Genomic DNA, 26,795 nt, shown 5'->3' on the forward strand with positions numbered 1-26,795 from the left:
AAATTAATAATAAAATAGTCACGTCCGCAAGTTAGTCCCTTGGGAACATAAATGGCAAATGGAGTGATTTTTTTCCATTTTTAAAAAAGTGGGGCTAGTTCAAAATAATATAAGTACTTCTTGTAGGTTTAACACATCTTTAAAAGCAATTTAGGAAAAGTAAAACATTAATCCAACACCACCAAATGAAGAGTGAACAACAACTGACCCAAATGGTCCCATTGCCTTGTGCAAATCTCATTTCAGCATTGCCATTTCCTCCATGACTCTCAGTCACTGAAAATGGGGTTTTAATCAAGGGTGGCTTCTTGCTGCAATAAGTGCTATAAACTGACCTATGTGGGTTCTTCTACAGCTGTAGAAATATCTCTTCCTTTTCATAGGGAAACAACTTTCTTGAACATAAAATTCTAATATCCAAAAGAAAAATATTTATTTTTTTTACAATATTGAGATTAACATTTTGTATAAAATTTTGGCAGGTGTGGCCTAGGCTAAGTCCTTGTACAAGATGGGCAGATTTTTTTTAAAGATCTCAACCGCCACAACAGCCTCAAGATTACCAAAGAACAGGGTTGGGATAGAAGGACAAAGCCAATCTCTGTGGCAGAAGCCCTCCAGCAGGTGTTCCAGGAGGAAAGAGAAAATGGAGAAGAGTTTGTGAGAAAGATTCCTATTTGGACCACAAATTTCCTGTGCTCACTCGTCTGCGGAATAATTACTTCCATTATGGTATGGGTGCTAATAAAATATGTTCTGTTAAAAGGAAACCAATCATCCTCCTGTGAAAAAGGTTGACCTCGATGAAACAATGAGTGATGGGCAAAGAGATCTAGTTTTCCTATATGCTCTGCATGCTCCAGCTCTGTTCATGATTTCCTCCTTGGAAAAATCCCTTATTTGGTGATCTTTATCCGTTAAAAATCTAGCTTGTATTGTGTCCATTTCCTCAAATATCCATAAATGGAGGAAAAAACCTTCATGAGGAAACAAGGTGATAAAGTCAGGAAGGCAGAAATGGGTTTAGGCTTGAGTTTTACTCTGGGATCAAGGATAGTGGTTGCAGTTTCTGAGCTGTGAATTGCATTGGGTCCTTTTCAGCTGCATTTGCAAGATTTCACAACCATGTTAGACAGCTGTTCCACTTTTGGGGTCCTTCCAACATAATACAAGATAGTCAGGGGATCCAGATCCTGGGGAACACAACAGGGGGAAGCAGATGCTTCAGGATTCAGAGTATTGTATAAACCAAGAACCTGGAAAAACAACCAAAAATATATGAGGATCTTAGCTAGCACTTGCCAGTTGCTAGAATTAACGTTAGGCAGATAACATATTTCAAAAAATCCAACATTTATAGCTGCTACCTCTGCTCAACCACTGGGTAAATATATAGAACAATTTACTGATCAAATGATTTTTCATCTGGAGCAGCTAAGTAAGTTGTATAACACCCAAACCTCTGTCCAAGCAAATGTAGTTCTTTAGCATATTCCTCTCTTTAAAAATAAATAAGTAAACTGGGTGTAACCGTCTTATAGTCTTGCTAAGAGTTTAAAAAAAAAACAGCTGAAAAAAATCAACTTACTTTGGCCAGCATTTCCAAATCATACTGGATTTAATCCAGTCCTTCTCAAGTATCAACATTCACCTCCCAACTGTTTCAGTCCTTTACAAGTCCAAGTGAGATACTTGCTTTGCTCCATTCTACATATTGCTATAGAGAAAATCAGAAGACAACCGAGGAAAACTAGTATTTATCTATTTTTCAAGGTCAGGGTGTGTACTATGTCCAGATACTGCAAGTCTATTCCTTCCATCAGTCTTCTTCAAGGCCCATTAAATTATACTATCAATTCCTCTCCTCTCAAACAAAATACTGTATACAGAAAATAATTATGAAGATACAGTTTGTAAGTTCCAAATTTTCTAGGCTGAGATAGACTGCTGTTTGCTACTAGAACTGCCATGTAGAAGAAGAATGGCTCCTTAGAAAGCTACTCCATTTAACAAAAGACACTGACACAATATACTACTAAGCCATTATATGTTTGGTTCTTAGTGTGTTTTTATGAATCCAGACACAGAATTGTATGTTTTACAATTTATCATTTTCTGTGAACATTGTCAATTATAGCTTATGAGGTTAAAAAACTGATTTAGTATAATTTCTAAACTGAATTATGGTTTTCTTAGCATGCAGATTTTAAAATATGCACACCAAATGCTAAACAGATAACTATTGTTTAGAATCGTGCACTGCTAAGAAATATACAATCAGTTCCTCTACATTCACAATAATTGCAACATATACAACACTCTGATGTAACAACTACTACAGTGCTTCATTGGGTGTTTCCTATTCATGCTGGTAGTTGTCTTCTGTCATGGAAATTCTCTACAGCCAAACCTAATCGTTATTAAAGTACTTTGCCATATAAAAACTTACAACAGGCATTAACAACCACAATGGTTTAACTATTGACCTACATAACTGTTGCTGGGGGGGGTCCTTTTCAGTGGACCATTATTACATTTATTTTATAGAAAAGAACTAATATTTTTATTGGCCCAAGGCCCAGAAAATGGGTAGAAAGCAAACAAGTAAGGTGACCAACTTTTTTACAATGAGAAGGAGGACACAAATAAATTGAAGGAAAAAAAGTGAGTCTAATGCGTGCGTGTGTGCTGTGTCGTGTTTCGGTAAGAAGTAAACAAAGCCACTTGCGTGCGATGCACTCTTGTGCGCAGCGCACTCTCTCAAAACAATTCTCCTGTGCAGAGCACATGCGTCTCATAATCGCGTCTCGCCGCACTGTACCGAGCCTTGACGAATCGTCATGTCAAATACAAATACGTCACATCACACGCAACAGATCGGATCGGCATCGATCGAATACGGAGATTTACAGATTAGTCTTCAAATATCGAAAAGGAGGACATGTAAGAGGACACTTTTCGAGAGAGGACTGTCCTCCCTAAAGAAGGACTGTCCTCCCTAAAGGAGGACGATTGGTCACCTTAAAACAAGGTATAGAACTCAGGGCTTGGTCTAATTTTTGCTCATCAGAAGTTTTGGGGCAGAATGCTTCTTAATAGAAAGCCACTTCATACTACACTAAAATTTGACGTAGAGAGAGGAGAGAAAAAAAAGACAAATACTGTGCCTTAGGAGATGGAGTTAACCTCTTGGAGTAAAATTATAAATGTAATCCTATACCAGTCATCACCAGATACTTGGTTTAAACAAAATGTGCCCCGTGATAGCTGCAAACTATCTCTCCCTGATTTCCTTTTCAGTTGGAGCATTTTCAGAGGGGGAATGAAGAGTTTATTAAGGAGTTCTTTCTCTAGGTTCTTCCAATGCAATTATCATCACACTAGGCCCCACACATCGGAGCTGTCAGAAAGCTAACCATGGATGGGGAGAGGGAGGAGGATCATTAGGTGTACTTGCAACTAACCTTCAGTGAGTAGTGACTGTCCTATTAGTGCCTCCAGAATAAGATTGATTTTAGAGTTGGGGAATGCTATTTTTACTCCATTCCTTTGTGTACAACAAATTAAAAACACACGAAACATTTCAGGTTTCTATACGCTGTTTCCTTTGACCCAAACTTCATTCTACATCTTAATTCCATTTTGAATAATGTCTCCCTTTACACAGTCTCATAAAAGCCATGATCAGGATTTCACACTTTTTTTTTTTTTGAAGAAAGTAAAAACCAGACACCAAGTAGAACTGGAGAGAGGAAGGCCACAGTATTTGGAGAGAAGGAATGTTATATTCTTTATGCCATTTTCAAATCTAAAATACTCCCCCGTCAAAGCAACTATTTTATTTCTTGTAAGGAAAAGTCGGACATAGCAGAATGGCTGCCTCTTTCAGCAACCAGGGATTTTTAAGTGTGTCTTGACTAAATATATTTGCCCATGCTTACGAGCATTCATAGTTAAAAAGGGGAAATCATTCTGGGAGCAATCCAAAACGTTCCAGCATGTTTTATTTGGGAAGTCGAGTGGAGACATGCTCAGAATTTTGAGACCATGTTGTGGATTGTTTCGCAAAATGATTGCCATGGGAGAAAGACTTCTTTATTCACAAAATAGCCATGGTAGCCAGCCCCAAAATGCCAATTCATCCGAAGATGAAGATGGAAGGTATGGCAGAGGTGAAATGCCTCTGGTTTTGTTTGCTTTTGTTTCTGGGCACTTAAGCAGGCTTCCGAGGAAAGCGCTTTCTGCCCCATTTTTATTTTCTGAGAATGATAGTAGTCTTCTTCAAACAGGTAATTTTCTGATCTTAAACTTTAAGTTTCATAATTCTTCAACCAGCATAACCATGGCTGATGGTCCAGGAAGTTGTAGTCTACAAAACCTGAGAGTATTAAGGCTGGGGAAAACTGATCTGTAGATCTTAGGTAGTATTCAGAACTGCTCTTGTAAATAAAAATCATGCTAGACACCAATGTTTTCAGGATGCCATCTTCTTGTTTACTCAAAAGGTTTCTTTTTAAAAGGAGGTGAGGTTTCTATGTGCTTCAATAACTTTATCTACAAATTTTCTGTCTCTCTCTGCCCCTATTTACTCAAGTTCCACTGAGTTTAATAAGAACCTAGGAAACTAGGTGCAAGACTGCAGCCTCAATAAATGACAAAAACTCATAAAAAATAACCATCCATGAGAGGGATTGTAGAGATAGGGAGAAGATGGCCTAACTTGTAAGTTCCTTGACCATATTAAAACACTGATTACCGTGCTGTGTGTGGTATCTGCACTACGAAGGTAGGGGCATGGCCCGGAGCAAAAGTTAGCGTAGTACCCCTTCGGCTCATGCACCCATTTCCAGCCCAGATCTTGACGAAAATCAATGTAGAGACGACGTACACAGCAGTTCTCCTCCAGATTCCTAGAACAAAAGGAAGCTGATATTAAATGCACTCAAATCATTTATTCAAATTCAATAATGTATTAAATTCAAGAGCAGCACTTCCCTGGAAAAATATGAATGTAATTTGGAGGTCCTAATCGTGAATTCTCAGCTCCTGCTCAAAGACCAGGCAGCAGATGTAGCCAAGAGAGCCTTTGCACAAATCCATCCCTGGATCAGAAGGCCTGGCTGACGGTCACTCATTCTTTGTTACCTACTCTCTGGATTACTGAAATGTGCTCTTCATGAAGATGCCCTTAAGGACCACTCGGAAGCTGCAACTTTTCTGGAATGCAGCAGGATGGTAGTTGGAGTCCCACCTCAGTATGCTCATGTAAGCTCCATAAGTAGTATTGGCTCCCAGTAAACTGCCAGGTGCCATTCAAGGTTTTTTATCACCTATAAAGCCTTTCTTGGCATAGAGCTCTCCAATTATTTCTGCCACAAGATCCAAGAGGATGAGCATGCTTTTAAGTTCCTTCTATTAAAAGGCCTCCATTTTCTGTCACTGTACCGGCCACGTGAAGCACCATGTTCGCCAACATCTAGATGGTCCTCATCTTTCTGGCCTTTCATAAAACATTCAAGACCTCCCATTTCTCATACTCTGTGGCCAAGGACATGGGGGAAGCCTATTTGTAAAAGGGTTTAATTCTGCAGATATGTGAGTGGAGATTATGTATTTTTGTTTTTTGTTTTGCTGTTTTTGGTCTTTTGCTTTAAAGAAATGTGGGCACCTGCATTAACACTGAGTTATACAACCTAAACTGACTGACTCACTCACTCACTCACTCATAACAGAGAGTTTGGCAACCACCATCATGGAACATACCTATATGCACAAGAAGATAATCCAGAAAAAAATGTGTCAGTGCCTGGTTAAGGTCTGAAGTTTTTTTTTTTAATTGAGCAAAATTGCAAGAAGGAGAAAATAGCAAATATACTAGGCCCTCTTCCTCTCCAGTTTTTGTTACTATGAAAGTTCATTAATGACAGAGATGAAGAAGAGGATGAAAATCAGCCTGAAAAGAAAGGGCTGCTTCTTTTAATTGGGGGGGGGGGAGAGGGAAGCTGCTATAAATATTTCAAAGCAGTCATAGTGATTAGCTATAGCTTTGTAGAGAAAACAAACCTTGGGGCTGCCCTACATAAGTGACAGAAGATTCAGGGGCATATTACTTTTTTTTAGCTGAATAGCAGGTTTTCCAAGCTAGTATTGTTGTTAACCGACTATGATACCCTTATAGTTGGTGCTATGATGAGTAAATAAATACATGATTCCCGAATGCCGCTGAACAGAGTAAGGGAATTATGAACAATGGATGAAAAAAGTTTCTCAGCTCCACTTGTGTTATACCTCTTCATATTACATTCTAAAAGACAGTTTGGGAAGAAGTAGAAGATGAAAAGGGTTGAGTCTATAGATAATCCTTTAATCCATGCAGCTCATCTGTTTCCCTGACTCCATGCTTTGGACACCTGCTCTAACAACAATCTGAGACTTCAATAAAGCAGGCCTGCATCTATCAAGCTAAATGTAGCCCACCAATTATGTGAAAGAACTCGCACAAAAAGTTCAGCTTATTCTGAATCTTACTGAACCTATTTGCTTCCTGATATCACTGGGAATGCGTCATTTAAAACAGGAGTGTCAAACTGCTGGCCCGCGGGCCGGATGCATCATCCAGAAGCCGTGCCCACCCCATTGCCAGCAGTGGCAAAACCGTCCTAATACGTTGTGCGACGTCACGTGACGTCGCAAGTTTGACATGTCTCATTTAAAAGAATATTTCTCTCCTTTCTATCAATGTCTCCATGATTCTTAGTTTCTTGCACCTAGTATGGTTGTAATCCAGACAATGCATATCAGGTTTGGGCTACAAAGAAATATACTTTTCCAAGTGCTGATGACACCTGCCTCATATCTATAGCAAGATGGAGTAGCTTGGAGTTTTTGCTTCCTCTGGTTCTGGAAGGATGTCATCTTCAACTCTTGATGGGTTAGCACTCCCCCAAATAGAGCAGATGTGCAATTTGGGATGGCCTCCTGGACCTGCAACTCCTGCTTGAGGAAGGTGACAGCCATGGGTGGGGTTGGGGAGCTTTTATATAGATCAATCTTGGTCCCATTCCTTGACCTTAATTGTAGTCACTCATGCCTTGGTTAGTCCCCAGCTTGATTACTACAGAGCACTCTACATAGGGCTTCCTTGAAAACTGGATATTGCAATTGGTTCAGAATGCAGTGGTGTTTGAGGCACCACTCACTTTGCCCATATTAGACCACTGTTGTGCAAGTTGTTCTAGCTTCCAGTTTCTTTCTGGATAAATGTCAAGGTGATTGTCACCTCTAAAGCCCTATATGGCATGAGGCCAAGTTATCTCTCCAAGGATATTTACCTGCTGCACCAGGCTGGATTGGGTGGGCATTTTACAGATCCTTTCTCTCAAATGTTGTCATCTAACAGGACCCAGGAAGCATGCCTTCTCAATAGAGGAACCCACCTCTCCCTGAGATGTCTCAGGCCCCACCTGTTTGACCTTCCAGAAGATCTTAAACAGATGGCTTTTCCTCCAGGCATTGGGATACGGTAAGGCTAGACCCTAATGGTAGGTGTGTGTGGGGGGGTGGGGTTAGATATTGTTTTTAATTGTTTTGTTTTCCACTACAGTGAATCAAATAAACAAACATGCAAAAGAAAGAGAGAATTTGCCTTCTCTTTTTCTAAAGGGATGACCTGACTCTTCCTCCTCAATTTCCCTTCTCTCAGCCAGAGAATAGGTTTCTGATACTAATTTCACATTTAAAGTGAGGATTAATAGATTGCAAAGATTTATAGCTGATAAGGGATTATAGTTCTCAGAGACAGTACTTAACGAGTGTGGTTAATCAATTGGACTTAACTATAAACTTCAAAATTATCCAAAGTCATCCCAATGTTGCTTTCAAGAGCATTTTTTTGCCAGAGAGATGGTTAATCTCTAGGGGGAGGTAGGTTCAGGAATCTTAGCTTACCGAAAGCAATAACTGGTGTCCAGTGCTCGTTTCTTTCTCTGGCTTCTCACAGCTGGACTCCCAAGACGATGTGGCGGCAGCATCATCAATATCAGGTGGGGGTTTTGCAGATCTTTTTGCTTCTTCAGGCTCCCCAAGTCCCCACGACCATGGCTTTCTTCACCGTCTATCCCTGAGAAGTGTGGGCAAAAGGGAGAGATCAAATCTCATAGTTGCTTTAGAACTGCATTAGGAAATCTTGGAATCCATAAAACTATCTTTTTTAAGGACTGTGGCTTTACCAGCATAAATAAATCTGACAGAAAATCCTGAAGGCCATTTGTTTTATAATTTGCAGACTGATAATGGAGATCATTTTAATCTATCCCTTGATATTGCGGTCAGTTCCTGACTAGGCCAAAAGAGATAAATTACTTAATGATGGATGACATCTGATAACTGGAACTGAACAACAGAAAAAAAATGTCTGAGATACAAAATTCATGATTACTATTCACAGGGCAAGGCCCAAAGCCAAGCACTTGCTAATACTGAGATTACAAGTTGTTGGCTCCCTATGGTACTACAAACCATTGCTAATCTCTGTGCCCACACATTGCACAGCAGAGATGAGTTTTGAAGGGATGGATGTAAACAGATTTACAAAATTGTATATTTAACTCAGTAACACGGGTAATATCTATAATACCTAGCAGTTTTATGCCAGTTCAACCATCATAGGTTACCCCCAATGTTTTGTGAAAACACTGAGAATTCTATTAAGAGATGCCAGTTCGAAACACAAAGCTTAGAGATCTTGAAAAGAGGATTGCTGTTAAGGTCATCTGTAAGGATACAAGTGCACTATCTATCTATCTATCTATCTATCTATCTATCTATCTATCTATCTATCTATCTATCTATCATCTATAATGTAAATAAACAAATATCTGACAATTGCTCATAGAGAAGCACATACACACACACACACACACTGTTATGTAATGTAATATGATTAGACCATGAATGCAATAACAATATTCAAATTTAGGTGAGTTATTTTACTTTCCCCTCCAGTTTCATTTCTGTCACCTTTGAATTTGATCTCCAGCACCTCATGCAGATTCTCCAGAATGTCACCATTGGATTGAAAAGTGTTACATGGGCAATGGACACTAATCTCCAGTCCCAGATTAGATTCTGTAAGAAAATGAATTTTTAAAAAACCCTTACCAATCAATATTCTTGAAAGCAAATAATGATTCAGCAATTTCCATTTTCCCCCCATTAATTAAATTTGTTAAGAGTGGAGGTCCTGAACTCATGTTCTCTCAGGATTACAAAAGACTGGAAGGAGAGACTGAACGATATATGTGCAAATCATACCAGATTCTGACCAGTAGTAGCTCCATATTGAATTTTCTGTCCTGTTCTGGATTGCTAATCTGAAATTATCTTAACCTTCAACAAAAACAAGTTGTATATAATGTATTATGATGATGTTTGGGTGCAGACGAAGAATGACCAGTGGATAGGCTGGACTGACCTATCAACTTTTGACAGGAATCTTAATGGGTTTTGCCATAATAGTTTGAACCTTAAGTATAAGATAGTTTTGAGTTCCTCAAAGAAATTAGCACGTCCTCATTATTTTATTATAGGGCTATTGGTTAAAAAAAAGGATTTGCCTGAATGATGTGAATAAAATTCTAGAGATCAGTGACACCCAATTTCAAGATTTCCATACCTTAATTGTTTGGATGGAGCAATACCACAGAAATCAGTAAATCTTTCTTCCAAATAAATAGAGAGGTGGCTGTTGTATTTTTATTCAATACTGTACCTTTTCCCAACCACATTCTATAAATAAAACAATTAAGTAACTTTCCTGTTGGGGGTCTAAACCACTAAACCCAAAATCCAGCAAGAAAAGACCTTCTGTGCTACAATTAGGATTTATATGGGAAATGAATATTCCAAGTTTACATATAATATTTGGACACTGCTTTGCATTTAACTGTCATGGAATCTGAACATTCTTGGCAGAATTATTGGAGATAGGAAACATGAGAGTAACAAGCATATCCCTCGTAGGCAGAGATTGCTGTCTGTGGCCAAAAGCGTAGTCTGAGGCTCAAGCCTTAATTTTAGCACCTGTCTAGTTTTTCAAGCTAGTTGCAGCTGCTGAATCTCACAGCCTGTGTTTTGTTCTATTATTCTTTGCTGAGTGCTAATCTCTGTAGCAACTGCTGTGTTGCATTAAGCTATAAGGCTCCAGGGTAGGACTTTGTCAATTTGTATCTCTCAGTGTTACTACCACTACGATTTAGGAGAAAAGATCTCCTGAATTTGGGCATACCAACAAGTCAGGCACATGATCACTATCCTGCTAAATCATTCGCCTGTATCTCAATTTTGGCTGCTGCCCAGATGCTAATGTTCCTGTGAATCTCAGCAACCAAGAAACTAATTTGTAAATCATGGTATGATGTGTTTCTCATTACTAAGTATATAAGAAAAAAAAACTCCATATAAAAACAATACCAGAGTCAATTCATACCAGACTTCTCCAATCTGGAATTTCCCAGTGTATTGGACGTAACTCTTATTGGCCATGATAGAAATTGCTGTCCAATACTTATGGATCCTATTAAGTGGAGAAAGGATGATTTCCTATATGCCTCTAAGCAGGCACATGCAACTTGCTAACACAGAGGAAACTTACTTACTTTATGTGCCACTCACCTCTATGCAAAAGCCATTCACGGACAGTCTCTGTGACATCAAAGGACAGCCATTCAGGAGAGCCCCGTGTCAGTACATTTCGGCCACTTAGGTACCGCTGCTTTGCAATATGCTCATCAGGTTTCAGGATCTACAGAAGCAGATGGCACAAGGCATTGTTTAGTTCACAGTTACTAGGTTTCCTTTGATAAGATCAACTCTTCTGGGTAAGAATGGTTGAGTTATTGTTTTTTTCCTTTGGTTTTCTGTAATATGTAAAATGTCTAATGTGATTTAACGGAGCAATTTCTAGCCATGTCTCCCAAAGGAAGAATTGAGTATGACAGGAAAGCATGCACATAAAAACTGACATAGGGGATGAAGTTACAGACTGAAATTAAGAGTTAAGTCCAACGATTGGGCCCATGGTTTCACTAGAAAACTACTTGTCAGAACCATGTCCCAATTCTCCTGACTGTGAAAGATGCTTCCACATGAAGGGCTTAGCTTCTCATATACTACTATTACTATGAATTCTTAGAACAATGGTAGCCCAGATTGCTTTATATCTTCCTGAAAGCAGCTCTGTGTAAGCACTGGCCATGAACTGAAAGAAAGCATAGACAAAAGCTATGGTTCCAAGGATTAATACTTTCCAAAATTATTAGTAGGGCATCTAGCTTTCAAATCCATATCTTCCATTCAATAAAGGTGCTGTGAATAAGCACAGTGCTCAGAAATGATTTCTGATACAGCAATCCCATTTGATATTTTCTCACTTCTCAATCTGGATTACAACAGTGGAGAACTAAGATAATGTAAGTGACTAACAGTGTGATCTTTCACTTCTACTTAGGTCGAGTATGTCTATTTGTTTATATTTATTTGGTTGTTTAAATCCTAAGTAACTCTAAGTTGTATGTCTATATAACTAAAAATCAATTCATTGAATAGCAAATACTAAAAAACAGAAGAGAAAAGTACAAAAACAAAACAAAACAAAAGTCCCCAAGGGGCCTCCACGATCATCTTGTCCCCAGACTTGAGAAAACAACCAGATCTTCAAAATTTCCTGAATGACATTTAAGACGGAGTCATAAGAGGGAATCTTTGGGGGGGGGAGGGAAACCTTTATTCAGTAGGCCTTTCTCCCAGATAAATAGGCATATTTTACAATGCAGATATCAAACTAGTGGATAGCATCTGTATTTTAGGATCAAACATTAGAAACAAGCAGTCAAGAAATACACTGCAGGCTAGTATTTAGTAGAGCAGCCACACCAGTCTTGGAAAAGATATTCAAATGTCATGATGTTTCTATACCTACAAAGAGCAGAATAACACAATCCATGTGCCTATGACACTCTGTGGAAGAGAAAGTTGGACTTCGAAGAAACAGGATAAGAAGAATATTTATGCCATTGGACTGTAGTGGTAGAAAAGACTTCTGAGAATACCATGGATAGCCATGAAAGCAAACAAATAGATAATCAACAAATCAACCCAGATTCTCATTCAAGGATAAATGACTAGATTTAAATTATCCTATTCTGCCACATTATATAAAGATCTAGCTCTTTGGAAAAGGCTGTAATGCTGGGAAAGGTGGAAGGAAAGAGAAGAAGAAGACCAGCAGCAAAATGGATAGACTCAGTTACAACGGCAATGAGTGTATTATTGGAAGACTCGAAGGACCAGGTTAGGGACAGATATCATCATGGATAAAATCTATTATGTGTTCGCTAAGAGTCAACAACAACTTGATGGCATGTAATCATTCAAATAGGAATCAGGATTGCATTATGCTATACTGAATCAAATGGATTTCCTTGATTTAAATGGAGTGCTTTCGAGGTGCCCTTATGCAAAGTATTTATTTTTTGTTGCCGGATTATAATCACTAAAAGATCTAGAGCAGGGGAGTTATCCAACTAGAGGACAATCAGTTAACATGATCAGGGGATAGACAAGGTCATGGCTCAAATGCTGACCACTGCACACTTGCTGCTGCATGCCCTGTCTGTCCCCTGCCCACTATGTTCCTGGGATGGCCACAGAGAAGCAGGTGGCTCAACAGGCTGACACCGAGTCTGTCCTCAGTTTGCAAGGGAAAGACGGACTGGTGTTTGACAATGCAATGAAAGGTGCAATAACCCAATAACCATCCCTGCCAGTCTGCTTCTTTTATCCAACACCTGCTCTATATGTTTCTTATTCACAGAGTGATCTGCCTATGGGCTTCTCCCCATAGAAGATTCACTGCTATTCCCTTGGTTTGGTCTAAAGTCAGTGGCGGGATTCAGCCAGTTCGCACCACTTAGGCAGAACCGGTAGCTAATTTTTTGTTGCCCAGGCCCAGAATGGACTTCCGGAAGTGGCATCCACACAGAGAACCGGTTGTTCACATATTTGAATCCCACCATTGTCTAAAGTTACAACGCCAAGAGCAAATCATCCATTCTCAGGCCAGCAGTGCAAAGTTCTAGAGCCATTCGCACAAAATTAGGAAAGACAAACTCTCTTGACTTCGAAGAAAAAAAGAATCAATTGTTTTCTACAAACCAGACCAGATTAGCTAGATCACACCCTTGGCCTGTCCCTCTCCTTTAAATGTTAGTTATTGTTGTTTTTACTTCAAAGAACAATTTGTTTATATGATAATAAAAGAAAATGGCAGTGTTCTAACCAGTAGCTCAAAAAAAAAATAAGAGGCAAGATGGTAGCCACAATTGTGTTGAATGCCGCTATCTTGATTATATCCCCTCCCCCACCCCACTGGAGTTCCCTTGTAAGAAATTAATATGCTTCCTCCTTCCAATTATTTTGCCATAGGCAGCATTGTCAGATGAACAATTTCTAGGCACTTTTAAAAATGCCGTTAAATAAATATTTTTAATATCTAATCCAATTGTCCCAAAGGCACTTTTCAAAAGTTAATTGGACTTTCTTGGGTTTTTCCTTGAAAGTGTTTCATTTCTCAAGAAGCTTCTTTGTCCAACTGCTATATTTTAACTTTTAAGTGTTTTAATTTTTGATACATTTGCCTTATTTATCTCTTTTTATTAACATATAAATCTCAATTGCTGTGTTAAGCAAGGACCAAGAAGCAAGGATTCCACTTGAATGTGTCTTCCAACTTCTTGCCAGTTTTCCCATTGAGTGCTTATGGGGAGCCAGCAGAGAATGTCAGAAATTGAGATCACATAACTAACTCACTGCAATGGACAGAATTCCAAGGACCCATTATAAATCCTTCTCCCTCAGTGGTGTTGCAAGTTTGAACAGTCACTGGATAAGTGGTCATAATCTGAAGAGAAATATACATGCTATGTACACATACATTAACTCACAGTACAATGGAGAACTTAATTTTAAGTAATTAGTTCAAAACTGAAGCTGTCCTATAACTAATACTTTGATGTGAATCGCAGTGATTCTTTTTTTAGCCTTACATAATACTCAATTTTATATTTGTAACCCTGACATACTAAATGATAATACTGATAGAATTTTTATTTTATGGTTTTTTTTACTATTTTAAACTTTTAAAATAATAGAATGCTAATATTTTTTAATCATATTGTATAAACGTTATTCCACTGAAATCTACATTAAAATTATACAAGATTATACAAGATCAAGATTTATAACATTACAATAAAAAGTAAATTATTTTAGGTTACCAGGTTCATATTAAACCTTCCTTGAGCCTATAATTATGCTTTATAATTTGTTTGTTTTTTCATTCTAAGGTTCCTAGACTTTATCCTCTCTGCTCCCACATTTTCTACAATCCTACTCTAAAGTATTACTGATACACACACACACACACACACACACACACACACACACACACACACACACACACACACAAAGCCCTTGGAATATTCAAGGAAAGCGCACTATGTTATTAGTGCCTACAAAGTATCTATTAAAGGCACCACAGTCTTTGCTGTGAATGTTAGGGTTGGTTAGTTGGCATTGGTTGCTGTTCCTGATGTGAAGTAGGGGAGGGCAAGTTGTGGCAGACAAGTAGAGTGATAGGTTTAGCTTTGTTTAGAACTTGATCTTGGGGGAAGGGAAATTTACAGAAGGGAAGAAGGAGCTCTCCTCTCCTCTCCTGATTTACCAGAAACCCCTAGGCCAGCGGTTCTCAACCTATGGGTCACGACCCCATTTGGGGTCGATCGACTATTTCACGGGGGTCGCCAAGCAAGGCTGTCCGCCATTTTTTCCCCCTTTTCCGGCGGGTGCCTTACCTCTCTTGGGCTGGGCCAGCTGGTGGTCGGCCTGCTCCGTCTCTGCCGCTTGCCAGCTATGCCTCGGCTGGCGCAGGGGGCGGAACGCATGTGCGGTGCTCCCGGGCAGGGAAAATCCTCGACTTACGACCGGTTGGGTAGCCCTCAACTTACGACCGGTTTAGTCCTCGACTTATGACCGATTTAGTCCTCGACTTACGACAAGTTGGGGGTCGCGGCATTAAAAAGGTTGAGAACCACTGCCCTAGGCCATGTATCTCCCCACCCAATAATATTCTTGCTTTCCAGATACACAATGCAAACTGTCCACAAAACCTGGAAGAGGGCATTGCCTGGAAGGGGAGAACTCTTTCACACCAGCCAGTTATCCATCGACATATCATAGGACTATCCATGAGATTCCCCCACATGGTGCATTGGCATCCACGTTAGATAGTTGTGCATGGGATGGTCATGAGGGCTGCTACCAGCAGGTGGGGGGAGGGTGCTGGGATTTGAAACATTTCCACCTCCTGGCAGAAGCAGTTAGCAGCTGTGCTGGCTTGCTGAACAGTGAGGAATCCCTGCGCAGTATATTGGCAGCCAGCTGACACATTGTACAGTGAAAAACAGAGGGGAGGGGACCATGCCCATACCAGTCCAAAGTGGCCAATAGTTGCTGGAGTGATCTCTTTGCTTTGCATCATTAACTTAGTATGAGCCAAAGTACTAAGTAAGTACAAATAGCCTGGTTTTCCAGGGGAAGGTGGAAAATAATAATAATAATAATAATAATAATAATAATAATAATAATAATAATAATAATAATAATAATAATAATAATAATAATAATAATAATAATAATAATAATAATAATAATAATAATAATAATAATAGTAAAGTTGGAAGGGATCTTGAAGGTCATCTAGTTCAACTCCCTGCTCAGGCAGGAAACCCTATACCATTTCGGACAAACGGCTGTCCAGTCTCTTCTTAAAAACTTCCAGTGTTGGAGCATTCACCGCTTCTGGAGGCAGGTTGTTCCACTGGTTAATTGTTCTCACTGTCAGGAAGTTTCTCCTTAGTTCTAGGTTGCTTCTCTCTTTGGTTAGTTTCCACCCGTTGCTTCTTGTCCTGCCTTCAGGCGCTGACTCCCTCTTCTTTGTGGCAGCCCCTGAGATATTGGAACACTGCTATTATGTCCCCCCTCGTCCTTCTCTTCGTTAAACTAGACATACCCAATTCCAGCAACCATTCCTTAGATGTTTTAGCCTCCAGTCCCCTAATCATCTTTGTTGCTCTTCTCTGTACTCTTTCTAGAGTCTCAACATCTTTTTTACATCGTGGAAAACCCACATTCATTCTCAGTTCAAAAAAAAAAACCCTGACATCAGCTGGTTTGGGCTATGGACTAGGATTGAGAAGGCTGCATTATGTGTGTGATCTTTCAAAATGGTTATCCAGGCATTTTCAAGATGAATGTAGGAGGATGTAACAAAGGACAAGAGAAGTCACTCTCTAGGTTTGCACTGCTGGGTAATAGATAGCATGGTTATTGATTTATTTGGCATAGAATCCAAGCACATAACAAGCCTTGTCTATAAAATGATGAGATGGATTTCCAAATGCTAAGACAACCATAGCCTTGCTCGGTCTCCCTTCATCACATCCCTGCCTTCCGTAGGTGGGGGGGGGGAACCCCTACTGGAAAACAAAGCTTTTCTTTAATGGATTAGACACCAGGGAGGAAAGGTTAGTACAGACAGTCCTCAACTTACCACCACAATGGACCCCAAAATTTATGTTGCTAAGCGAGAAATTTGTTAAGTGAATTTTGACCTATTTTACATTTTTTTCTTGCCACATTTGTTGAGTGAATCATTACAGTTGTTAAATTAGTAACACGGTTGTTCAGTGAATCTGGTTTCCCCATTGATTTTGCTCGTGAGAAAAGGGGATCACATGACCCTGGGACACTGCAACTGACAAAAACGTGAATCAGTTGTCAAGTATCCAAACGTAAATCACATGACCCTGAGGATGCTGCAACGGTCGTAAGTGTGAAAAATGGTGATAAGTCATTTTCATCCGTGCCATCGCTCACTAAGCGAACTGTTGTAAGTTGAGGATTACCATGAGTACCTGTATTCATGGACCGGGGCGTAGTGGGGGAGAGGGAAATGGGAGAATTGGAAAGAAAGCAAAAATGTCCACTAGAAACAGGAGCTCCTACCTTGAGGTACCCTGGAGGCCCTGCTAGGAAGCGGGATTACCTGAAAGAGTTCAATACGCTGCTCCGAACGTTTGGAGCTGAGGTTTGGCAAGCGAAGGACCCGAAACTCTGCCCGGAAGAGGCTGGTGATGTTTGTCTCTGCTGAAGACACGTTGAAGCGGAACATGTTGGAGGTTACTCCTTTGGGGCACAGCGGCAGCTCATCTAAGAGAAAACGACAAATGAGCTGGAAGGGCATTGAGGAGAGAGATCATAATCCAACCAGGAATGAAAGCATTTCATTTATTTATTTATTAAATGTATATACTGCCCAACTCACGGTTTGAGATGTAGACTATATCTACCGGTAGGTACAAGAATTGAGGCAGAGTTAATCTCTGGCTAAATGGAAATGATTTGCATAAGTTGAAAAAAAAATCCCCCATCTCTTCCAAAATGAATGTGGTACGTACATAGTGGCTCAACTGAAGATTGTTGAATTGTACAATTAAAAAATGCTAAATTAAAATGACTCAATAAAATGTATTACTTTACTCCTGGGAGATACTTTCTACCCAGATGCTGTTCCTTAGATAGATTAAAACATTTAAGAGCAAAAGAAACCTTGGCCTAGTTCAGGGGTAGGCAACCTTGGCTCTTTTATGACTCGTGGACTTCAACTCCCAGAATTCCTAAGCGAGCTGTGCTGGCTCAGGAATTCTGGGAGCTGAAGTCCACGAGTCATAAAAGAGCCAAAGTTGCCTGCCTCTGGCCTAGTTAGTATGAATCAATGTTGGTTACCTTCAAATATCCATCTTTTAATGATTCATCTTCTAAGCTTATTAATAATTTGGTCCTATATTTTCAGGACAAGGAACAATCTTAAACTGAGTAAAGAACAAATGTTTAAAGTCACTGTAAAGGATAAATCAGCAAAAACTGGCCTATCAAAATCCAAAAAATTATTTTAAAAATACATTGTTTTCAAACCGGTTCTCACCTAAACCTACCAGGAAATTAGTAATTTGGTAATTGTTTTTACGATTAAAATAGCTGGGTTCAATCTCTTAAAGATTCACAAGTCAATTTCTCAAATAAATAAATAAATAAATAAATAAATAAATAAATAAATAAATAAATAAATAAATAAATAAATAAATATCAAAATCTAACATAAAATCAAAAGCTCCTTATTCAATAGTTTTGCCATCAAATTTTGTTGGTGCAATCTTGAGGAAGCCCTTGGACAACAGATGACATGTAATATTTGGCAGGCCCCCTTTTTCCATGACTAGTCATAGAGTAGATGTATTAACACATTTTTAAAAACCCTACATTGCACATATTTTGGTCTCTATTGCAATTCTTGTATGTCCCTCACCTCAAAAATGGTAGGAAGTTCAAAATTAGTGATATGATCAGAGGGCTCTAGGTTATCCCCTCTTGATCTATGTTATCAAAAGCTCCTGAAAAGTCCAAGAAAATCAACTCCCAGTAGAAATAATTCATCAAGACCACTGGAATGGATTGAATGCCAATTCATAGGTCATGTTTAGATTGAAATAGGTTACATTAAACTTTGTTCCAAAGATGCTTTTTCACAAGGTAACTGGACTTTCTTGTTTTTCTTTGAAGACATTTCACTTCTCATCCAAGAAGCTTCTTCAGCTTCTTCAGCTTCTTCAGCTCTGACTGGATGGTGGGGAATGGAAATCCTACAGACAGCTGGTCATTTGCATTCTTTTATAGAGTCGTTGATGACACCTGGAGGCTTATCTGTGTCTCCAGGGTCACCTGAGTAGTGCAAATGGGTGTAGAGCCTTCTTGGAACTGTTGAAAGGACTGTGTTGTAGACTGGAGATAGATGATGTCGTATCCCTCCCCTTCTGTTGAGAGAGGACTGTTCAGTTTTGACATAGATGGCCTCTTTGACCCTTTTTCAAACCAGCAGTCCTCTCTGTCCAAAATGTGGACTTTTCTATCTTCGAAAGAGTGGCCTTTGTCTTTTAAATGTAGATGGACTGCTCACTCTTGTCCTGATGGGTTTATTCTCCTATGTTGTGCCATACTTTTATGAAGTTGTTGTTTTGTTTCCCCAATGTACAGCAATGGCTCACTGCATTGTACTGCATATACCACGTTGCTCAGTTTGTGCCTGGGTGCCTTGGGGTGGACAAGCTTCTGCCTTAGTGTATTCTTCGGTTTGAAATGTGCATGTATGTTGTGTTAGTTGAAGATCCTCCTGAGCTTTTCCGATATTCCTGCAATGTATGGAATAACTACGTTGCTTTGTTTATTGTTTTCTTCGTCTGTTACAGAGGAGCTCCTGCTAGGTCTTTTTTGAGATTTGATGAAGGCCCACTTGGGATAGCCACACGTTCTGAGGGCTTCCTTGATGTGTTTGATTTCTTTTTTCTTTTCCTTCTTTGGTGGTAGGCAGGCCTTCAGCTCTGTGGTGTAGGGTTCTCATAACTCCCATTTTATGCTCCAGTGGGTGGTGTGAATCAAAATGTAAATATTGATCTGTGTGATTGGGTTTTCTGTAAATTTCAGTGTTAAGGCTTCTGTCTTCCTTAATGTACACAGCACAGTCCAGGAAGGCTAGGCTATTTTCCTTAATATCTTCAGGGGTGAATTTGATGTATCTGTCCATCAAGTTGATATGTTTGGTGAACGTTTCCAATTACTGTATTTTGATCTTGACCCAAGTATCATTGACATACCTATACCAGTGAGTGGGTAGAATTCCTGCAAAGGAGTTTAGGGCTTTGGTTTCTACCTCTTCCATGTAGAGATTGGCCACACTGGGGGACACAGGTGAGCCCATGGCGCAGCCATGTTTTTATCTGTAGAAACCTTCACTGTATTGAAAATAGGTAGTGGTCAGGCAGAGGTCTAGCATAGCACATATGTGGTCTGGGCTGAAGTCGGTTCTGTCACCTAGGGTGCTGTCTTGTAGAAAACGTTTTTTCACTACCGTGACAGCTTCAATTGTTGGGATGCAAGTGAAGAGTGAAGTCACATCATAGTAAACCATGGTCTCATCTGAGTCCAGTTTTATTTTCCAGATCTTGCTGGCAAAGTCATGTGAATTATTGATGAGATGAGTGGTGTTACCAACTAGAGGAGCTAGTATGGTAGTTAGATATTTTGCAATGTTGTAAGTGACCGAGTTGATGCTGCTAACTATTGGTCTGAGTGGTGTTCCTTCTTTGTGGATTTTGGGAAGTCCATATATGCATGGCGTGGCTTCCCCAGGTTAAAGATGGTAGTATTGTGGCTTGTCGATGGCATTATCCTTTAGTAATTGTTGCAAGAAATCAATGACCTTTTTTTTGTAACTGCTGGTGGGATCTCTCTTCAGAATCTTGTATGTGGCAGTGTCCTTCAGAAGACTGTTAATCTTGGCCTTTTAGTCATCTGTGTTCAGGATGACTGTGCATCAAAGAGGCCATCTATGTCAACATTGAACAGCCCTCTCTCAACAGAGGGGGAGGGATCCGACATCATCTATCTCCAATCTACAACATAGTTCTTTCAGCAGTTCCAAGAAGGCTCTACACCCATTTGTACTACTCAGATGACTCTGATGACACCGATAATCCTCCAGGTAGCTTTAACGACTATCTAAAAGAATGCAAATGACCAGCTGCCTGCAGGAGTATAAATCTTTCCATTGCCCACCATCCAGTCAGAGCTGAAGAAGCTTCTTGGATGAGAAATGAAATGTCTTCAAAGAAAAACAAAAAAGTCCAGTTGCCTCCTGAAAAAGCATCTTTGGGATAACTATGACCTGGATGACTGAGAATCCCCATAGACGTTAATCTTCGTCAGCCCCAAGTGCTTCCTTACATATCCTAGTTGCTGTGCTTCATTTTCTTCCTCTGTCTCCTCTATAGAGGCTTTGATATTTTTCACAGAAGTTGACTTCACACCTTAAGCCCAAAAAGCAGACCACCAGGAGAGGGCTAGATGGAGTTTTTAATTCCTCAACTCCTTGCCCACACACACAGACTACTCCCCCAAGCCCCAAAACATAGCGCTCCCTGCTGCTTTTGACAAGAAACAAAGATGTAGTACTCTGGGAAGCCTGCCACATGGCGTCATGTGGACGGGAGCCACTGGATTATTATTATTATTATTTTGGACATATACACTCCTGTCCTAGAGATGACATGTTGGGGAGGCTGGGAGTGCAAGTGCAAGGATCTCCTTCGCCTGTCATCATTTGGAACCAGGATGTGGGACTGTCTGCTTTTCTACCGGAGCGAAAGCTCTCCTCCTTCTGCTATCTTGTTTCCTCCGCAGGGCTAAAGTCCTGGAACAAGACAAATACTTTCAGCTATCTGGTGAACAGTTTGGAGCCAGGACTATTTCCTGTGTGTGCCGTTTTGGAATTGTCTGTATCAGCACTGAAACCTCAATGGAATAAGACTTGCCCCACTTCCTCGGGTGGCGGGCGGGGGCGGGGGGGAGGAGAATGGGTTTGGCTCTATGTTTGTTCTGAATCACCACCTGGCAGAGAGACAAAGCCAGGAAAAAGTTGAATACTGGCCACTTTTGAAGACATGGGACCAAATCCATCATCCAGGCAAGGGAGGAAAATGGCACAGATTTCAACAAGGCAGGTCTCTGCTTTCACCAGGGTTAAATTGCACTCTTACTTTCTTCATCATGATCTAACTTCAAGGGTGTCTCTTGGAATACAAATTGTTTGGTCCCAGGAGACAAGTCAAAACAACACTTCCTCCCGGAGAGTCCATAGCTCAACTCCTCACTGTAAGCAAGATCCTACCTGGTTGAGTCTGGGTTAATGTCAGCAAACCTCTGCTCTTACTGCCTTTATCTTGGCCTGAAGTTTCTCTCCCTGCCTATATACACTGACTTTGCATCCTGAATAAACTCACACAGGTCTTTGGCTAAATTTCTTTCCAAGACATACTTCAAATCAAATATGATTTCCCCTACTATAGAACAGAGAACTTTTGGGAGGTTGGGCTATAGTTGGGATTTTAGAAGTATTTTGTAATCACTTTCATAAAATAGTTATTCATAACACAACTGCCAGAGTGATATGGGAAATCACAAATCCGCTGTTAAGTAGAGGTTAGATTGTTGTGTTGTTCCTGACATTCCCTTAGCAGCATCCAGGATATCTCTATTATCCAACTGGGCTGCAGGCACTCACTACTTTGGTTGTGTAAGAACATCCACAGTTCCCTCTTCCGATCAACAAAATGTAACTCATCATTCTTCTGTGACTAAAACTAAATCATTAACAATGTTGACTGCTTTCCCTTTCTCTGTACCTTAAGATGTGCTTCTGACAATTGTTGCTATTGGCACGGATCATATATTTTTATGAAACAGTTTATGTCAGATTTAAGTATGGAGACATTTGCATCGTCATATCGTTTATTGCAGCTTAGTAGACATAGGAATCCCAAAGGTCATTCATGGATTATTTTTTTCCAGTTGCAATTTTGAAAACTTGTGAAAGGTATATGTTATATCCATTAATTGTTTTGCTGTCTCTTATGTAGAGCTTTGCAAGTTTCCACCAAATTCCTTGCCAATTTGTACCAAGGAACAGAAGAAACAGAACATATAGGCAAAATATGCTATTTCCCAAATAATATTTCAAGTAACTCTTCCTTGTGTTTTCATTGATCTCCTGCATAATGACATTTGTTCAGATAATTTCTACATGGATCAGGAAAGGAATTGAGTAAGTAACTAGAAAGTGCCAACTTTGCTGAACTAAAACTCCTACAATCCCATTTAATATAACCATATTGGCTAAGGATGGGGAAGATATCTTTTTATCCTTCAAGAGGTACTTGTTCAGGGAAATGTGCCTCAAAATATGACTACACAAGGAGATGTGAATGGGGCAAAATTTAAAAGGTGGTGGCAAGCTTCAAGCAATATCTTCTGTTAAAGAGTTTGTTGACTGATTACTTTCAATAATTGGATCCTCCCCATACCTTCCAAACAGGGCAGTAGGGCCCTCTTTCAGCTAAGGTTGATGTAATCTAAGTCAACACAGGAACAATAAAAGCAACTGCAGTGGTTTTCACTGCAAGCAACTCAGTAAGTTGGCTGAATTGAGTAAGTTATAGAAGCGTCTTGTTCTACTGGTTACTTCTTTTTCAGAACAGAATATGAAATATTGCAATTAAATGTGGGGGTGGGTTAGTTATATTTGTAACTAAACTCAAATACTGAATAATTCCATAATCCTTCTACGATCTTCTTAACATAAATCCACATTGATTAAGCAATGAACCCCTGAAATTTCTCTCACTGAGGAAAAATGAGGCAAGCATATCTGTATGCCAGAGTCTAGGTACTGCAATACTTTATTAACTCCTCTTTTGTTATTACACTACCACAGTGAAATGCTGAAACTCAGAAATATTGTTTTAAATTTCATTTAGCTTCAGGGCATTTATTGTTTTTCAACTTCGGTGGCTCCATATTTCTACTATTTCATAGCAAGAGACAGCACAGATGTACAACATCTGTATCTTTGGGGTTTTTTTTGCCTTTGTGAAGACCATTCAGAATCCTCTTTTCCTCTGATTTGCTGTAATATCTGTTTTATTATGTATCATTTTCATAATGCCCTCAGCATTACGAAGAAGCTACTGTGCCATCTCTCTTATTTTGACTCTTACTCATGTCCACATTTTTCAACTTAATGAATTTCTTGAAGGGGAAATAATGTCATGATGTTAAAAACAACAACAACTCTGTTGGGGTCTCTCATAAGAAAAGCCATTGTTAAGGATTGCTGCTCATAGGGGTACATAGGCTGAGTTTCTAACTTAGATCCTTGTTGCCAGGGTAAGGACTATGCTTTCAGATCTGAGGTTGCACCCAGTGCAAAGAAAACCAAGGCTCTGCATGGAACGGCATCAGCACCTTTTTGGTTTCCAACAACAGCGTGACTGCAAAACTATTATGTCCATCAAAATATACAATCACAAGAAGGAGCTGGAGGGGGATAAGGGATTTTTTACAGTTTTGCAGAACTGGCAAAAGGTTTAAGTGGCTGAATGACCAAATTTTCCAAATATTTTCCTTACAATTCCAACTCTGCTCCTGAGTGCAGGTTCAATAGTCATACTGATTGCTGATCATTGAACGATTTACTTCATTACATGCAAAGCAGAAACCAAATCTACCATGCCAGTTGTGGCTGAATGTACGTTATGTATTCTCTGTAGGAGAAAGCTTCCCCAGCATCTGCAGTGATTGCTAGTCACATATGGAACATATTAATATATCTACTCTGTCCTTCAAAAATAATTTTGGCTTCAAAGCATCAGAACAACTTTTTGCTCCCTCAGTCTTGAAGTACATTGCTCCCACCCACTCATGTTCTTTGTTGCTCTCTCCCCCCTCCCCTCCTCCTACTTGAGCTTTGCAGATATCCTTGGTTCTTCTCACACTGGCTGGTTTTGGGGATGATGTTATTCCAAGACACTGGCTTGCTTATTACAAATGCTAAAAGTTTTCTACCATGGATAGGGGGCTACACAACATCAAAAACATGATGTTTGAAATTCTTGGATTCAGAGAGGCTAGCTTGCAGGCTTCCAAGAGGCTATCTGTGTTTGCTCAGAGGCCAGCCCTACTTTCCTTAGTAAAAATGTATTTTCAAGAAAGGGTGCAGAGATTGCAGCCTGAATTGTTTAAGTTCTCACCCTCATCACTCACGCCATCTTCAGCCCTCTATACTCATCACCAACAGCCTAGATAGAAGATATTCCTGCCATTCTTTTCTCTTGTTGCTTTTTCTACCCCTCCCTCCAGGATACTTGGCCATGTCTTCCGTCTCACCTCCCACTCAGCTCTGCTGTTAATCCAAGAGCCCATGAGGACACCTAATGGCAGTCAAGGAAAAAGTAGCTATGGCCAGAGACTCACAGCCTCTTTCTCCGACTCTTCCATTATTAGAAAACCAATCCCAGCACACTACCAGACCCAAACCTGAAATAGGCTTGCTAGAGATAGGTATTAACAAATCAATGTACAAGTCTGTTTGGCCCACAATTTCATACATGAGTTAAATTTGTACGCCACTTCTAAAGTCAGATACACTTTATTCTCACATTCAAAATGTTCTCTCCACATCCAACACATATACTTAAACATTTATGGTTATGTTGAAAACACATCTACATATGTCTTTTGTATTTGCTGATATACACAGACATGGGTACTAACACAGACACGCACAAAAAAGAATATTTGCAAAGATCACTTCTGCATCTAATATATATCCAGGCAATCAGCTTTGATAGTGTATGCATACAAGTATACCCTCATCCATTTGCATAAATATCAATGCTTGGCAGGCACTCACCACACACTGATAGACAATGCCGCAATGAACAGCTATTGCCAACTTCTTGGCCAGACAAGATTCTGCATCCTAAAAGCGGGGGGGGGGGACTACTTATTGGGGTAGATCTCTCAAGAGACCTGGCAAAGAAATGCTCTTTATTTTTGCAACCAGGAATTTACAAACAACTAAGCAACTGCAGAGAACTCAGACTACTGTGCCTTGGATTCAGATCTAAGCTTACATGAGGACCCGGTTAATTTAAGGCAACAAGAACTCAGATGTTGTCACCATCTTTTCCACTCTAGAATCTTTAACTGCTTGGTGACTTTGCCTTCCTCTTCCCACTCCCAAGAGGGGATGCTGTGATTTTTTTCCCTCTTGAATAAATGTTCAGTAGGCAACATCTCCCACCTCTTCCCACTCTTCTCCGGGAATCCAGAAGAAACGGGGACTTACTGTGTTCGGGAAAGCCCTGGATCATGTCAAACTTGTGGATCTCTTTGGCGTAGTACTCGGACTCCGAGTTGTCCAGAGAGCAGCCGTCCTCCTTCTCCTCTTCCATCTCCTCTAGCAGCTCCCGAGTGCTGTTATATAGAGCCAGGACTTGATAGGGCACGTGGCTTCGCCCCACACTCTCCGGAGGGCTGGTTAGGCGCAGTTTGCTCAGGATTTGGCCCCGGATGGCCTCTATCCTCTTCTTCTTGATGTGCTCCAGGTCCAGCGTCGTGCAGGAGGAGAGCGACAGGCTGACGGTGGCCAAGCTCAGGAGCGAGAGGAGCAGCAAAGTCCCGTGCAAGTGCATCTTCAGGCGCGGGGCGAGGTGGGGCAAGGGCGGCGGGGCAACTCCGCCGGAAAGCGCGCTCGCGGAAAGGCGCGGGCGACCAAGCAGATCCTGCCGTTTGGCACTTGGCGAGAAGGGGCATGAAGGATCTCCCCGCCGGCCTCGGGAGCGGGTTGGGCTCCTAGCCTAGGAAGAACCGCCGGCCGCTCTCGAGGCAGAGGAGGAAGCGGATCGGCGCCCCGCCCCGCCGGGGTTCCTCTCCATGAGGGCGAGGGGGCAAATCGGGGCCGGGGGGAGGGACGAGCTGCCGGCTTCACCGCCTCGCCCGGGCTCCCGATCCCGCCGCGCCGCTGGGCAGCTTCGGAGGAGGCAGGCGCCCGGGAGACTCCGCGGGGAGCGCACGGGTCAGGGGCCGAGGGCGCACTTGCGGCGGCCGCTGCGCCCCAGTCCGGCGGCTTCGTCGCTCGCCATGCCGGTGGGAACTGCGCCGAGGCGGGGTCCCCTCAAGAGATGCGCCCGAGCTGCCTTTGCCGCTCTTCTCGCTCCTGAGCTGGGCGC

The 26,795-nt window shown here is 40.8% G+C and overlaps 1 protein-coding gene across 1 annotated transcript; it reads right to left on the bottom strand.

The window, feature by feature from the left end:
* Window positions 1-443: 443 nt before the first annotated feature.
* TGFB3 (transforming growth factor beta 3) lies at window positions 444-26,258 on the bottom strand. Its single transcript, XM_015814236.1, has 7 exons — window positions 25,913-26,258; window positions 17,162-17,325; window positions 10,672-10,801; window positions 9,019-9,126; window positions 7,948-8,119; window positions 4,757-4,910; window positions 444-1,256 (listed from the first exon to the last, which is right to left on the bottom strand). The coding sequence occupies exons 1-7, from the start codon at window positions 26,256-26,258 to the stop codon at window positions 1,098-1,100; spliced, it is 1,233 nt and encodes a 410-aa protein (XP_015669722.1). The 3' UTR covers window positions 444-1,097.
* Between the last annotated feature and the right edge of the window lie 537 nt (window positions 26,259-26,795).

Source organism: Protobothrops mucrosquamatus, unplaced genomic scaffold (genome assembly GCF_001527695.2).
Source record: "Protobothrops mucrosquamatus isolate PMUCROS unplaced genomic scaffold, P.Mucros_1.0 scaffold231, whole genome shotgun sequence".
NCBI classification, from domain to species: Eukaryota; Metazoa; Chordata; class Lepidosauria; order Squamata; family Viperidae; genus Protobothrops; species Protobothrops mucrosquamatus.